Source organism: Gossypium hirsutum, chromosome D02 (genome assembly GCF_007990345.1).
Source record: "Gossypium hirsutum isolate 1008001.06 chromosome D02, Gossypium_hirsutum_v2.1, whole genome shotgun sequence".
Lineage (NCBI taxonomy): Eukaryota > Viridiplantae > Streptophyta > Magnoliopsida > Malvales > Malvaceae > Gossypium > Gossypium hirsutum.
This window is the reverse complement of record NC_053438.1, coordinates 38,628,189-38,644,510: the sequence shown is the minus strand read 5'-3', so window position 1 is coordinate 38,644,510 and position 16,322 is coordinate 38,628,189. Positions and strand designations below refer to the sequence as shown.

At 34.2% G+C, this 16,322-nt stretch overlaps 1 protein-coding gene across 1 annotated transcript; it reads left to right on the top strand.

Annotated features, from left to right (window-relative positions):
* Nucleotides 1-11,560: 11,560 nt before the first annotated feature.
* On the top strand, nt 11,561-12,133 carry LOC121214548 (tropomyosin-1-like). Its single transcript, XM_041088317.1, has one exon. The coding sequence runs from the start codon at nt 11,561-11,563 to the stop codon at nt 12,131-12,133; it is 573 nt and encodes a 190-aa protein (XP_040944251.1).
* Nucleotides 12,134-16,322: the final 4,189 nt, after the last annotated feature.

The following is a 16,322-nucleotide window of genomic DNA, read 5'->3' as shown; positions in this document are numbered from 1 at the left end:
ACATCTTCAAGCTGACGTGATAACTATTATTGTAGGTGAACTCGACCAAAGGAACATACCTTTCCCAGTTTATCCCAAAGTCAATTACACAACTTTTTAACATATCTTCTAAAAACTGAATAACCCTTACTGATTAGCCATCAATCTGAGGGTGAAATGCAGTGCTAAATTGTAGCTTAGTTCCCAATGATTTCTGTAACTGATTCCAGAATCTTGAAGTAAACCTTAGGTCTCTATCAAACACTATGGAAAATAGTATTTCGTGTAAGCGTACTATTTTAATAATATAAAGTTCAGCTAATTTGCTCGAAGAATATGTAGTATTCACAGGAAGAAAATGAGTTGTCTTGGTAAGTCGATCTACTACCACCCGTACATAATTCTTCTTGGGTGCACTAAGGGGAAACCCTGAAACAAAATCAATGGTAATCATATCCCATTTACATTCTGGGATTTCCAAAGGATACAATTTACTTGAAGAAACTTGATGTTCAGTCTTAACTCTTTGACAAGTTAAATAAGTAGTCCAATCGAAACACGTCAAATGCTCATAAGAGCTAAAGCAACCAATAACACGCCAAACGTTCATAAGAGTTAATCCAACCGATAACACACCTCGGCACCTAACCCGTAGGTTATACATCCGCCCCCGTAACACACCAAAACATGATAGTATAACACGAGGGTTCGCAACAAATGTTGAACCTCGGAATACCCGGGAAAAAATATATGCAAAGCACGCCACATCAATCTCCACTCCAACCCCGCATAACACGCTATCATTCAGTTGTACTCTATCTAGCGTTCATTCGACCCAAGTACCAAAATTCAATAACATTTTCTGAATAACTTTATATCGTCAATAGAATAATTAATATCCATTATTTCATATTATATCATCATACAATTCATATAGATATTAAATTACAAACCGAACAAACTTACTAGACTAAATTGCAATAACGACCAAGTACAGGGGTTATTTGCTAATTTTCCTTTTTCCTCGATTCTATGCAATTAAGTTTTTTTACAGTTTTACAAAATTCCCCCAACATTTTACTTTTATACAATTTAGTCCCTAAGCCCAAAACATGCAATTTAACCATTTTTATTCAATTTCAAGTTTAGCCTAATTTTTTGAGACCCTATTACAGCCCATACATCCTGCTATTTCACATAAAGTCCTTGTAATTTTCTAATTTCACATTTTAGTCCTTAAACATTAAAATTACCAAAAATTACTTTACAAAATAGTCCTATCTAGCAACCAAGCTTAATATTCTACCATAAAATTTCAAGAACATCTCAAATTCATCAATGGCACAATCCATAGCATTTGACAGTTTTACAAATTAATCCCCAGGTTAGCTAGATTAAGCTAATAAGAGCTTAAAAACATAAAAATTATTAAAAACGGGCGAGGTTTACCTCTTAAATCAAAGACCCCTAGTTGGCCGAAGGTTTCTTCCTTCTTATCCCATGGCTATACAGGTTTTGAAAGAAAGAAATAAGAAGATGATAACTTTAATTTAACATTAATTTAATTTTAACCTTTTATTTTCTTAATTTACAAATTTAACCTTTACAATATACCTATAAAAATAGATAAAAAAAATGTCCATATTTGTCCATCAATTGAAGATATGGTGTAATTACCATCTAATGAAGGTTTAATTGCACAATTGGTCTTTCAATTAAATTAAATTCCAACTAAATAAACTTAGTTACAATTTAATCCTAAACTAATTAGGACTAAAAGAGAAAATAGCCCAAAAGCTAGTGGATTAATCATATCCACCATCGCTTGGACTTTTTAACCATGGTTTAGTTACCATATTGGTCTCTTTACTATTTTAAATCTATAGCAATTAACTTTTACCTCTTTTAAATTTAATCCTTTTACCTTAATTAAGCAATCAATCTTCAAAATTACTGAACCCAACTTCAATTCACCTATAATACAACTTTGTAAATATTTAATAAAGATTGCAACTTTAAAATACAAAAATGAGGTCTTATTACCTCGTTTTTAATAACTACTTGACTTTTGAACCGAACCATTTATATTAACTTTTAATTCAATTAGTTCAATTCATCAAATCAAAATTCAATATATATAAAAAAATTTATTATTGACTAAATACTAATTATATGAACTTACTCGTAAGATTTGTGATCCCGAAACCATTATTTTTGACACCATTGAAAAACGGGTTGTTACAGTCTAAAACAATGATAAATGGGGGGAGGGGTAAGACCCATGTGAGAATATCTCTAGATAGAACATGGTTATGACCAGACCATTGATTATGTTGGCCAATAGATGGCTCAGAGAGAATGAGGCATTGGCTACACCAACTAAGTTCGTGAATTCTCCTACGAAATCTAGGGAGTTTAACTCTTTGCATAAAGTATCATTTTTTTAAAATTTAAGTAGTCTTCTATGAATTTTTATGTATAGACCTCACTAAGTTCTTCTGGACTTATAAAATTTACTACTTGGATGCATGGTAGATAAAGACTTGGAAATCAAGAGAAGGGACCAAGCCAGACTCTATTAGAGTTAAGAGATGGGTGCGATAGTTGTTTCATGTATATAAAGGGGTTTCTTTGGAGGCCACACCTTAGGGTTTAAGTTGATTGTGTCTGTAAATGATTCTTGATTTAAAATTTGTAAATTGTACTGGATATTAAGTGATTAAAGTTGTAAGAATTCGACACTAGTATGATAAGATTTTTAGCATGTAATTAAAGCAAGTAAGAATGTTTTTAAGCATTACAGATTAATTGTGGCATTTGGTACCCAGACCCGGTAAATGGGTTGGGTATAGGGTGTTACAGGATTACCTAGTCACAAACGAAAAAGTATGAAACTCTTTACGATAGAAATTTTCTTAGTGGAAGATTCAATAAACCACTACATCATTGATTCTGGAGCCATTAGCCATGTATGTGTTTCTTTATAAGGGTTTCAAGAAACGAAATATCTTAGAGATAAGAATCTATCATTACAGTCCAGAAATGGGACAAGTGTGGCAGCTAAAATAATAGGAGATGTAAATCTTTATTTTGATAATTTTAGGAAGATTATTTGGAAAGACGTTTACTATGTACTTATTTTTAAGAGAAACTTGATTTTTGTTGAATGTTTATTTAAAGATGGCTTGACTGTGACTTTTAATAATAGTATTGAAATTTATAGAAATAATACTCTTATTCGTAATTGATGGATGTCAAATAATCTCTATTTCATCAAACCATATATGTACACATTGCTTGAAACTGAATTAATGAATAAAAGAGTTTAGATGGATTCTATGAAGTCCAACTCAGTGTGGGAACTTGTAGACTTATCGAAAGAGATAAAACTTGTAAAGTGTAAGTGAGTCTACAAGAAGAAAAGAAATGTAGATGAAAAAGTGGAAACTTATAAGGTCAGACTTGTAACAAAAGGGTATACTCAAGAAGAAGATATCAATTATGAAGAAACCTTCTCTCTGGTAGTCATGCTCAATCCAATCCGCATATTGTTATCCATTGCGGTGACTCTTGATTACGAGATCTGGAAAATAGATGTCATGACAATGTTCTTAAATGGCTATCTTGAAAAGAATATCTGTATGATGCAACCCATCAGATATATAGCTAAAAGAAACGAGCATAAAGTTTGCAAACTGCTTAAATCCATATATGGACTTAAGCAGGCATCTTACTCATGGAATCAGACATTTGATCAAGTGATTAAAACTTTTGGATTCGAGCAAAGTGTAGATGAGCCTTGTGTTTATAAACGTATTGGGGTGGAAAGGAGATCCTTGTTGTTCTGTATGTTGATGACATTCTACTCATTAGAAATTATGTAAGGACACTGTCATTGGTTAAATTGTGATTAACTCATTAGTTTAGCATGAAGGACTTGGGAAAAACTAACTATGTTCTAGGTATTCGAATCTTAAGGACCGAAAGAATAAAGTGATATGATTGTCATAAGCTTCATAAAAAGGCAAGATATTGGAACATTATGCAATGATCAATTCAAATGAAGGAACTCAACCTTCTGTATCGGGTTTCACCTTTCTTTGGAAAATTGTCCTAAGACAATAGAAGAAGAAAGTCCATGGGAAAGGTTCCTTATGCTTGTGTATACTCAAGTATTTACGGAGAACGAGAGATTATATGCTTGTGTATTCTGAAATAGACCCTATTCTTATCGGGTATAGCAATTCTGATTTCCAAACGTGTCAAGATTTGAGGAAATATACATTGAGCTATGTCTTTCTCATAGGCGACGGGTCCATAATGTGAATAAGTGTCAAGCAGGGTTGCACTGTTAACTTCACTATGGAGGCCAAATATGAGGTATGAAAAAAGCTCGAAACAAGGCAAGACGAATTATTGCCCGCCCTTACCACAAACTGAATCTTGATGAATCTGCTCCAACTCTGACCCAACCCTAGCTCTTAAAGAAAAATCCACCTAAACCCAAACCCAAAATTTAATACGGAGCTCGACTTCGATTCTGACCCAATCCGAATTGAATTTAATTATTTTATTTTTTATTTTGAAGAAAATAAAATTACATTTTAATTTTTTATTTTGAAGAAAATAAGTTGTTTTTTTTAGTTTAGACTTAATATATATTTATTGAAAGCAAAAAAAAAAACTTAATACATATCAATGGCATTTTTGTAAATATCTTAAAGCAAGATGAATTCACCTCAAACCCAACCTCGACCTAATCCCACTCACCTCAAACTTGATTTTTTTATAAAAAAAATTCAAGCCTAACGAATCTAGACGAATTAAAACCCATCTGATTTGATTTTTTTTTACCATCCATTGATATGAGAATGGCTATCTTCCGAATCCATCAATTCCCAAGGAATTACAAACTCCAAATTATTATAATAAACCTATTTTTTATTCATATTTTTTTATAATTAATTATTAATATCTAAATTTAAAACAATAAACCTTAACATTGAGCCCTAAATCTCTACATATTAAAGCATAAAATTCTAAACACTAATGATAATTTTTTTTATAAATCTTAAAATCTTCAATCATAAACCCTAAATTTCTACCCTTTAATTTATAAAATTTTAAATAATAAACATTAACTATAATAATAAATTTATTTATAAATCTTAAACATTAAATATTAAAATTTTAAACCTTAAATTTTAAAGGGCTAACTTTAAATCTTAAATAGTAAACTTTAAATACTAAATTTTAACTTTCAAATCTTGCAATTTAAAAATAAAAAATAAAGGCTAAAATTTGTCATTAATTCTCGAAGAAATTCACGGTCAGTTACAATGCCTTTTTCTTGTATCTAGCAAATAGTGTTTAAATAACTCATAGTTTAATTTTATTCATTATCACATAAAATAGCAATGAAAGCATTTAATTATGTTATTGTAGAGGGTAAAGAATCTTTAATCTTACAATTACATCAATCCGCAAAAGACCCCAACTCTATAATTTCGAGGTTCAACATTCGTTTGTGTAATTAGAAGGTGATTCCATATGCAGGAAGAAAGTGGGTTAACTTTGATACTTACCATTGAAAACATCAATTATTTAATTTGTACCTTGAGTTATAAATTTTGTTCGCATCGTGGTTTTTTTTTTGTTGGTTTACTCAAAGTAGCATGTAATCGAGTTGAGCAGAGTTCGAATATTTTTAAGTTTGAACTCGATTTAAAATTTAGAATTCAATATTTAATTTGAGTTCAATCGAACATATGTTTTTAAGTTTAAGTTCGGCTTGAAATATAATCGAGCTATTAGAATTCGAGTTAGATTAAGCTCGTTTATCAATTTTTGTACTCGAGGTCGAACTCGAGCTTGAGCTCGGCTTGATAATTAAACTTAGAGTTAATAACATATATTAAAGGTTATAATGTAATTTAATAATATAAAAATATAAAGAGTTTAATAAGACTTGCGAGTAATTCGAGTCAAATATTACTAAGATTGAATTCAGCTCGATCGATAACTCAAACTCAAACTCAATTCAATAATTACTAAATCGAGTTCAATTTTTTGTTACAACCAACTTAAAGAATTTGTGAGTACTCTGATTTAGATTGCGATCTTAAAATGTGGAAGCGTTGAAGATTCCGAACAGTAAGAGTCCAGAAAGAAAAAAGCGAAAGAGATAAGAAACGCGCACAAAGGAACTGAATTGGTAGAAAAACAGTAATTGTTTTGTCTGGTTGCATGCATGCGTGTTTTATTTTTCATGTGAACATGATTATGATGATGATGATAATGACAATGATGATTTTATGATCAAATTTAAAAAGTGCGTATCAATCAAACTTTATCCATAGCTTAATGGTTTGCAAAATTAGTGTGGTCGTGGTTGAGAAGAGATGGTATAAACTGTGATTATACGTTATCTCTATCCCTTTTTAAGACTAGAATGATAAATCTGATTTTTCTTTCTGATTTTTAGTTTTTTCCTTCTATAAAATTTCAAATTCAACTAAAAATGGTAAAAGTCAGGAAGAAAAATCTGATTTGTCATTCCCTTATCGAAAAGTGACAGGGATGATGTGGAATCACAGTTTCATATAATCATTTCTCGGTTGTGGTTATCATAGATGTGTGTACAAGGGTGTATTTATCTATACTAATAATTTATATTAATTAGAATTTATCACAATAAAAATTTTTATATTTTAAAAAATAATATTCCATCTTTAAATTTTCATTTTGAAAGATTTGAAATCAAATCATTGTGCTTAAAAAGTTGAAAATTTAAGTTATTTTATTTTTTGATTTAAAAATATCAGTTCAATTATTAATATTATTAATATTTTTTTGTCAAAATTTATCAATTTGACATGTTAATTAGACTGCTTCATATGTTGTTATATATGATTGACAAAAAAAATATTAAACTGACAAATTTTTAAATTAAAAATATAAGAAGATTAAAATTTCAACTTTTAAATAAATAAAAGGAGTAACAGTATATTGTAATACCCGATTTTGGCCCGGGTAAAAGGCCCGAATTACAAACAGGCCTATAAGGGCCCAAACCAATATAAAACAAAGGCCCAAATACAGTGGCCCAAAACAAATTCAGGAAACCCTAGGGTTTCAGGGGTGAACTCGCGCCGTAACTAAGCCCTGACCTTCACCTGCACAGCAAGAAACAAACAACAAAAAAGGAAAGAGAATCAAAGATTTGCAGATCAAATAAGATCAAACAGATTCACTTCTTGATATTTTATTTCGGCTATAAAAAGCCATCAATATATTGTAAACAGGATCTGAAAAATCAATAAAAAAATGAGTATTATTCACAGCAAACAAAAAGAATACAAGCAAGGAGTAATCAGAAAATACAAAGGTTGATATTTTTATTTCGTTTTTATATGTTATTTATTTACTTATTTATTTACTAAAATAAAACAAAATAAAAGGGTAAAAACCTACCTTTGTTTGCTTCTGAAACGTCGCTGTGACGGCCGAGGAAGTCGTCTCTGGGGATAGACGACCGGAAGCCAAAAGGTTCTTAGGGCTTTTGGGGTTTTTTTGGTCGTTTTTTGAAGGAGTTGAGCCCAAATTTGGGCCTAGAGGGGTCGGAAGTGTTGAAAAGGGAATTTTCCCTTTTTCGGCCACCACAGACGACGGTGCCAGCACCGGAGATTGGCGGACGGCGCGGTGGCCATTGACCGGCCGATGACCGACCTAGGCCGGACTAGCTAGGGGGGAGAGAACTTTTTTGAGGGTTTTTTTTTGTTTTTTAAAACAGAATGAAAATGAATTTTTTAAACTAAATTTTGGCTTATATAGCCTACTGAAAACGGCACCGTTTGGACTTGGACCGACCCGAATCCGACCCGACCCGGCCTGGGATCCGCGTGTTTTCGAGCGGAGGGGTAAATTGCGCTTTAGCCCCTCCGCCTTTTAATGTTCTTACAATTGGGTTTTTTTTTAAATTTGCCCCTTTAATTTGTTTTCAATTTCAATTTGGTCCAACTTGCAACGGCGCCGTTTTAGAGGAGAAGGGAAAATTTCCCTTCCAGTCCCTCTATGTAATTCGCACGCTCAATTTAGTCCTTGTGACTTCACTTATTTGCAGATTTGTCCCCTAGATTTTCATTTGCAGTTCAATTTAGTCTTTTTTATTTTTCTTAAAATTAATTAATTTCAATTGTGTAATTATTAATTTTTTTTCTTCGTATGTAATTATTTTTTAAAAAATCTATACGTATATATATATTTGTATATATGTACGTGTACATATTAAAATTTTCAAAACAAATATTTTTTATGTATATATATGTCTATATTTATTAATGCTCTAATATATGTGTTTACAGATACTTTAAAATTTATATATATATTATTTTCATAAATATATATTTTGTTATATAATTTTATAATCCAAAGTTTTATATGTAAATTCATACGCATGCCTCTTATTCTTCATAATTCCAATGTATATATTATGCATTTTCTTTTCTTTATATGTTTTTTTTTTGTTTATTTCATTAATTTGTTTATCGATTTATGTTTTCATAGTTTTTATTTCGTTCATTTATTTGATATTTCGCATGTCATTATTTTTATTATTTACATTAATTTCGTTTATTTATTTATTTATCTTATTTCTACGCCATAGTTGTATCTATTATTGTATTTTACATTTAATGTAACATCACATCATCTCTTTACTCAAATTTAAAAATAAAAATTTTTAAAATAGAGATAATACTCGTATTTAAGATTTTTCAAGAAAATTGAGCCCTAACGTTTTGGGTTTCAATTTTCTTCGTTAAATCTAACAATAGAGAATTACTCTTTGATCAAAAATAAAATGAAAAAGCTTGTTGTTGGGAATTTAATATGTTGTGTCCTAACGCATTGGATGTGACGTATTGATTTCTCGAGACAAAGATTTTAAAAATATATATATATTAATAAAGGAAATATTCAATGTTTGGGATGTTGAGAAATTGTGTCCTAACGTATTGGGCTGCGATTTCGTCATAAATATTAAACAATGGAATATTCTTTTAAATTTTATCACACAAATCTTTTGGACAAACTCATCTTGAAGAAATAAAATATCGTGCCCTAACGCATTGGGTGTGATGTTTTCTGTTTCAAAATGAGGGAGTCTTAATAAATAATTTAATTAAGGATCGTATTTTTAACTCTCCACGTTAAGACATTAATTAATCAATTTGATACCACTTTTTGGGCGTTACGAGGGTGCTAATGCTAATCCTTCCTCGAACGTAACTGACTCCCGAACCCGTTTTTCTAAAAACTCGTAGACCAAAGTCGTTTTAGGTGATCCAATCACACCTTAATAAAAGATTGGTGGCGACTCCAAATTTTCATTGACAACTAATTTTTGTTTTTTTTTTCAAAAAATAAAAATGGTTTCGATAGCTTCGCGACTCCACTGGGGACTTTTTAAAAAAATAAGAGAGTCGAGCCACAAAGTTGATTAATTTTTGTCTTATGGTTGAGAAAATATATATATATTTTTAAAAAAATTCATGAGATCCTTTTGCATTGATTATTTTCTTGCTTAATTGATCTTTGCATTATACATTACATGAGTCGAATGATTTTACCCTTTTAAGTGGGAGTGAGAAACTATTCCTTCGTGAGGTTTTCACCTCTGTATAGGATAGTGGATCGCTTTCGGAGTACATCGGTACCTATGCCTTCGTGAGATTTTCATCTCCATATAGTCATAGGGAAAATGTATTCCCCTGAACCGGACTTGATCTATATGAGCCTATAATGGGTGAAGATCGAGGAATCTGCTGGTTCGGGTACCTTTACCCTAGAAACCGAACTTCATATAGTAAACCTTAAGAATCCACCTTAGGTAGAACTATACTAAACCCTAGTAGATATTCGATTAGATGTTTTACTATTTCTTGATTATATTTTATGTTTTTTGATACTGACTTTTTTGGTTTTATTTTGATTGCATGACATGGGATTTCATTTCATTATAAAAGGCGTCGATTCATATTCAGTTGCTAGATAGAAAGCTTATCATGGAAAAGGGTTTCTTGATAAAGTGGAGGATAATGCGGCTGTCCGAACTTGGTCTGAAACGACACAGCAAGAGAAAGGTGATAGTTTGGCTGGCGGACATGTATCAAAATTATGGGATTTTACTCACATCAGTGTAACTCAAAACAATTTGTGAGAGTTGAAGGAAATCTGGGATCAGTGGAATGACGAGGTTAGACAATTATTTTATAATAATTATGGGGATTTGCCTTATTTGCTTGATGTGAAGGTAGACAAGCATTTGTTTTGAGCCTTTGCCCAATTTTGGAATCCTGCTTATAGGTGCTTCACATTTAGGAAGGTCAATTTGGTGCCTACGATAGAAGAATATGTGGCTTTACTCCGATGTTCAAAGTTTCAAGTGGACAAGGTCTACTCGAGAGCAATAAATGTGCCAACCTTTTCGAAGAAGCTGATAAGTATAACAGGGATGAGTGAGCAGTGGGTTGCTGCACGGATTAAGCAAAAGGGGGATAGTAAGTGCGTTCCTTGGAGGGGTTTGAAAGATGCAATTCTAACGCACCCAGACGTGAAGAAGAGGTTAGATGTCTTTGCTTTAAGTATGTATGGCTTGGTTCTCTTCCTCAAAGCCTTAGGGCATGTTGATGAAGCAGTCACCGATTTATTCGACCGGCTTGATAAGAGGGTTACGCCAATTCCGATAATTTTGGCAGAAACTTTCAGGTCATTGAGTGCATGCCGGAAAGCGGGAGAAGGTAGATTCATTGAATGTGCACAGATCCTACTCGCATGATTTCACAGTCACTTTTGGAAGGTTGATAGGGTTTCATATCGGGTTTTCTTCGAAAATTATTTGCCACTAAAGGAGATTGTAGCCACACCGAGGAGAGACGACATTTCAGAGGAGAAGTGGATGGCAATTTTTCAGAATCTTCAAGAAGAGGACATCGAGTGGAGAGCCCCTTGGTTCCTTCCAAATGAGATCCTATATAGATATGGTAATTTTGATTGGGTTCCACTACTTGGAATTTAGGGAGCTGTTGGATATGCCCCATTATTGGTGCTAAGGCAGTATAGGTCAAGGCAATTTATACCTGCAACCCAAGGGATAGCTGGTTGTGAATTTTCATACAGAGATGATGGTTATAGAAAGAAGATTCAAGAGATGACTAGCGCATGGAAACAAACTCACCGAATGAAGAGGTTAGCGGTGGGTTCGATGATAACTCCTGAGTATAATGAATGGTGGGTTAGAAGAATCAACGACAATATACCCAAGATAAGTCAGGAAAATAGCCAATCAATAGAGGAATATTTGCGGGTCGTCCCTTCTGAGTTGGAAATCATAAGATAAGATTTTGAAGGAAGAAATACAGAGTTAGAAAAGAAGATAGAGCAAATGGAGGAAGAGAAGATGAACTTAAGATTAGACATAGACGTTCAAAAGCTCGAAACTGAGAAATTGAGAAAAGGGAAAAATAAGGTTGAAGAGGAGTTGGATAGTTTGAAGACAGATTATAAAAAGTTATGACTGTCAATGAAAATTGCCGGGTTGGGAAAAAATTCAGAACAGTGGCGAGCAAAAATTCGAAAGGAAAAGGAAAAAGTCGATAGATGGGAACGAAAATTCCAAGAGACACAGATACGAAACGAGGATTTAGAAAAGAGTTTGTCAGATAGCCAAAGAGAAAAGGGTGAATTAAGTGATAGGGTGACTCAGTTGGAAAGATCTCTTCGTCAGTATCAAAATCGAAATTCTGCAATAGAGTTGAGAGCAAGCTTAGGCAAAATTGAAGAAATGAAGAAAAGAATAGAAGAACTAGAAACAACTTTGCAAAATTGTGAGATTCGGATCGAGTGCTTGGAAGCAATTGAAAGTCATAATAAGGAACAGCTTCACTACTTTCAGAATCATGTTAGGAGCAGAGATCATATTATGGAGGAAGCGGTGGTCCAAATTCGAGAAGTAGTTGATCATATACAAACTTTAGCAGTGCAGGCTGACATGCTGAGTGTGAAGTACGAGCTAGAATCAGATCAGGGGCAAGAGTTAGCTGTGTTACTTAGGAAGATTAGAATGCTAAGTAATAGGGCAAAGTTATGTAAATAAATTTGCTTTCTAGTAAAGTTTTCTTAAATGGAATTGAATCAAAATTGACGCCTTTTTTGCATTCATTTCATGCATTGCATTTTTTTCATATGCATTAAAAATATTAAAAGATTCTAATTAATATAAATCATTCCTCAGTTAATCTGGAAACCAACCAACCCACCACACACCGCTACGGTACTCGATCAAAAACTAAAGACATGGATCAAATGATGGAAAGGCTAGAATAGTTCCGAAAAGAGATGCAGGATCAGCTTCAACAACAAATGAATGAACAGCTTGAGAAAATTCAGCAAAAATGATTGACAAAATGATGGGATCTCAAGGGAGTATGATGGCTCAATTAACTCAGTTGTTGATTGGAAGAATTGATAAACGAAAGGGTTCTGTGTTCAATATAGAAGAAAGAGACAGTGAGGGACCCATTTATCCCCCAGGCTTTACCCCTCAACGTGTGCAGACCCAAGTGGAGGTATATCCGCGCAAATCTTCTGTCACCATCAAGCCTCAACATTTTCAGGCCGGTGCTACAATGCTAATGAATTTTCAAGCTGGATCAGGCTCTAATCCCGGAGATAACCTTGTCAATCTTGTTGTCCCTGACTTTGATGAAACAGCTAGGAAAGAGAAAATGAATGATGAATTGCCAAAAAAGTTAAAGAAAAAGTACAAATGGCTGGAAGAGAAATTTAGAACGGTGGAATGTGTTGAGAGCTACTATGGGATTGATGCTAAAGAATTGAGCTTGGTTCCAGATTTAGTCCTCCCTTACAAGTTCAAAATGCCAGAGTTTGAGAAGTACAACGGAACTAGTAGCCCCGAAGCTCATATTACTATGTTTTGCATACGGATGACTGGGCATGTTAATAACGACTAACTGCTGATACATTGCTTACAGGATAGCCTCACAGGGGCAACATCCAAGTGGTACAATCAATTGAGCCGTACCAAAATTAATTCATAGAGAGATTTACCACAGGCATTCATAAAGCAGTACAATCACGTAACCGACATGGTACCGATACAATCACTCTACAAAACATGGAAAAGAAGCCCAGTGAAAGCTTTAGGCAATACCCACAGAGGTGGAGGGAGTTTGTCATCCAAGTTCAGCTATCTCTTCTAGAAAAAGAGATGACCATGCTTTTCGTTAACATGTTGAAGGCCCCATTTATCACACATATGTTAGGAAGTGCCACAAAAAGCTTTTCTGACATAGTTATGAATGGTGAAATGATAGAAAATGCTATCAAAAGTGGGAAGATTTATGCTGGAGAAAGTACCAGAAGGTTGGCCTCGAAGAAGAAAGAAAATGAAGTCAACAACACAAGTTCATATGGCAAGGGATATTCAAAGACGATTACGGTGAATCAGCCGAGAAAAGTGGCTGTTAACCAACAAGGATCATCAAAGCAGGGATCTGACACAAGACAAAATACGGAGAAGCTTCAATTTATGCCAATTCCAATGTCATATAGGGAGCTATATCAGAATCTATTCAATGCACACATGGTTTCCCCTTACTATTTGAAACCTTTACAGCCTCCGTACCCTAAGTGGTATGATGCAAACGCATGATGTGATTATCACACGGGAATCGTGGGGCATTCCATAGAACATTATACGGTGTTCAAAACGCTGGTTGAAAGACTTATAGGCATGGGCGTTGTTAAATTGGATGATTCGTCTAGTGCAGAGAATCCGTTACCTGATCATGATGGAGTGAACATGATAGGTGGGAACATGGGTAGAAAAATCAAGGAAGATATTTCAGAAGTGAAAATTCCTTTGAGATGGGTTTGGAAGAAGATGGTAGAAAGGGGGTTATTTATTTTGGATTCAGAGAGAAGCTTTGAAAGGGTCGAAAACTACTATGAGTTCCATCATGAGGAGGGACATGAGATTCAAGAATGTACAGAATTCAGAGCCTTGGTTCAAGACATGATAGATGATAAGGAAATGAAGTTTTACAAAGAATTTAAGGAGGAAGGGAGTATCTGCGCATCCGAATCCACGAAGGTTCCAAGAGTAGCGCAGCCTGTGGTCATCATCTCGCGACCAAAGAATGATGAAGTGAGAACGCCAGTAATTCCAATGATCATAATAAAGAAACTTGTAATCTTTTTTTACGAAGATAGTACGAAGGTTCCATGGAACTACGAGTGTAATACAACTGTCCCAGGAAAAAAGACTACAAAGGACCAGGGTGTGAGTACCGATCCAGAACCTGTGAAAGGAAGGGTCATAACAGTGGAACAAAAAGGGAAAGTAGCTGAGCCTGTGTTATCTATCAGTAAGCCAGTGAAAGAGGAAGAAGTTGTGGAATTCCTCAAATTTTTGAAGCATAGTGAGTATAATTTCGTTGAACAATTGCATAAACAACCGGCTCGCATATCTGTACTAGCCTTACTCTTGAATTCAGAAGTGCACCGAAGTGCGTTGATGAAGGTGCTGAATGAGACCTATGTGGCCAACGATATTTCTGTCAGTAAATTAGATTGGTTGGTCAATAATATCAGTGCTGATAATTTCATATTCTTCAATGATGATGAAATACCACCTGGGGCATGGGGTCTACCAAGGCTTTGCATATCACTACACGATGCAAGGGGTATACTTTGCTAGGAGTGTTGATTGACAATGGATCAGCTTTGAACGTGTTGTCATTATCCACACTTAACAGGCTTTCCATAGACAGCTCGCACATGAAAACATGCCAAAATATAATGAGGGCGTTTGATGGTACAGAAAGAAAGGTCATGGGAAGAATTGAGATACCCTTATTGATTGACCCAACAGTTTATAAGGTGGATTTTCTTGTGATGGACATCAAACCTTCTTACAATTGCTTATTAGGGAGACCATGGATACATTCAGCGGGGGCCGTACCGTCATCATTACATCAGAAATTGAAGTTAGCGTCAGAAGGTCAGCTGGTGACAATAAACGCCGAAGAGGATATTATAGCGGCTGTATCCAATGAGGTGCCATATGTGGAGACCAATGACGAGTCGGTGGAATGCTCTTTTCGATCTCTAGAGTTTGTAAATGCAACATTTATTCTTGAAGGGAGCAAAATTTTGGTGCCTAAAATATCCAAAACTACAGAGATGGATTTACAATTATTGGTAGGAAAATGAGCTTTACCCAGAAGAGGATTAGGGAAATACCTTCAAGGGAAAATTGAGGTTCCAATGCTAAAAGAGAAACTAGACAACTTTGGCTTAGGGTACAAACCAAATAGAGGACAGAGAAAAAAGGAGTTGGAAAGAAGGCAGGGAAGAAGAATGGCGCGTTTAAGTAGGGAGGAAATCAAATAGGAGCCAATGATAATTCCCCACATATCCAAAACCTTCGTATCTAGAGGGATCATTCATTCTGAAAAAAGGATATCAATTGAGGAAAGCATCGAAGAGACGTTGGCAAACATGCACATCAATGCCATAAATGAGGATGCAAACGAAGAGGGGAGTGTTAGACATTTGTCCTTATGAACCTGGGAGTGTTCTAGATAATTGGACTACGGAAGAAATACCTGAAGTCTTTAGAACTGTCTCAGAGTAATATTCAGAACAAACTTGTTGTTTTAGCCTAGAAATAATAAGAACTCTTTTGTGAAAAAGGCTTATGTTCAAATATCATTATTTTAATAAAATACAACTCTTTCGAGCAAATATTCTTTTATTCTTTCCATACGAGTAAATATATTAAATTATTCTTTCATTTATAATCATATTGCACAAATAATTGTACATAAATTCATACATTCTTTTGTAACCATATTAGGTCATTGTATATCAATGACGTGAATGACGCTGCTACAAACTTAGAGTTTCCTCTTGAACGAAACATGTGTTTAGAGGGATAACATGACTTTGAAGGTGACGTAGATGGTGGTTTATCTTTGGACTTGTTGAGAATGGTAGAACAGGAAGAAAAACAAATTCTACCTCACAAGGAAGCAATAGAAGTTATGAGCTTGGAAGAAGGGAAAAAGGTGAAAATTGGAACTGAGATTTCTGTAAAGACAAGACGAGACCTCATTGAATTACTCCAAGAATTCAAAGATGTCTTCGCATGGTCATACCAAGATATGCCCGGGTTGAGCACTGACATTGTAGTGCATCGCCTACCGATAAGGGAGGATTGTAAGCCGGTTCAACAGAAGTTAAGAAGAATGAGGCTCGAT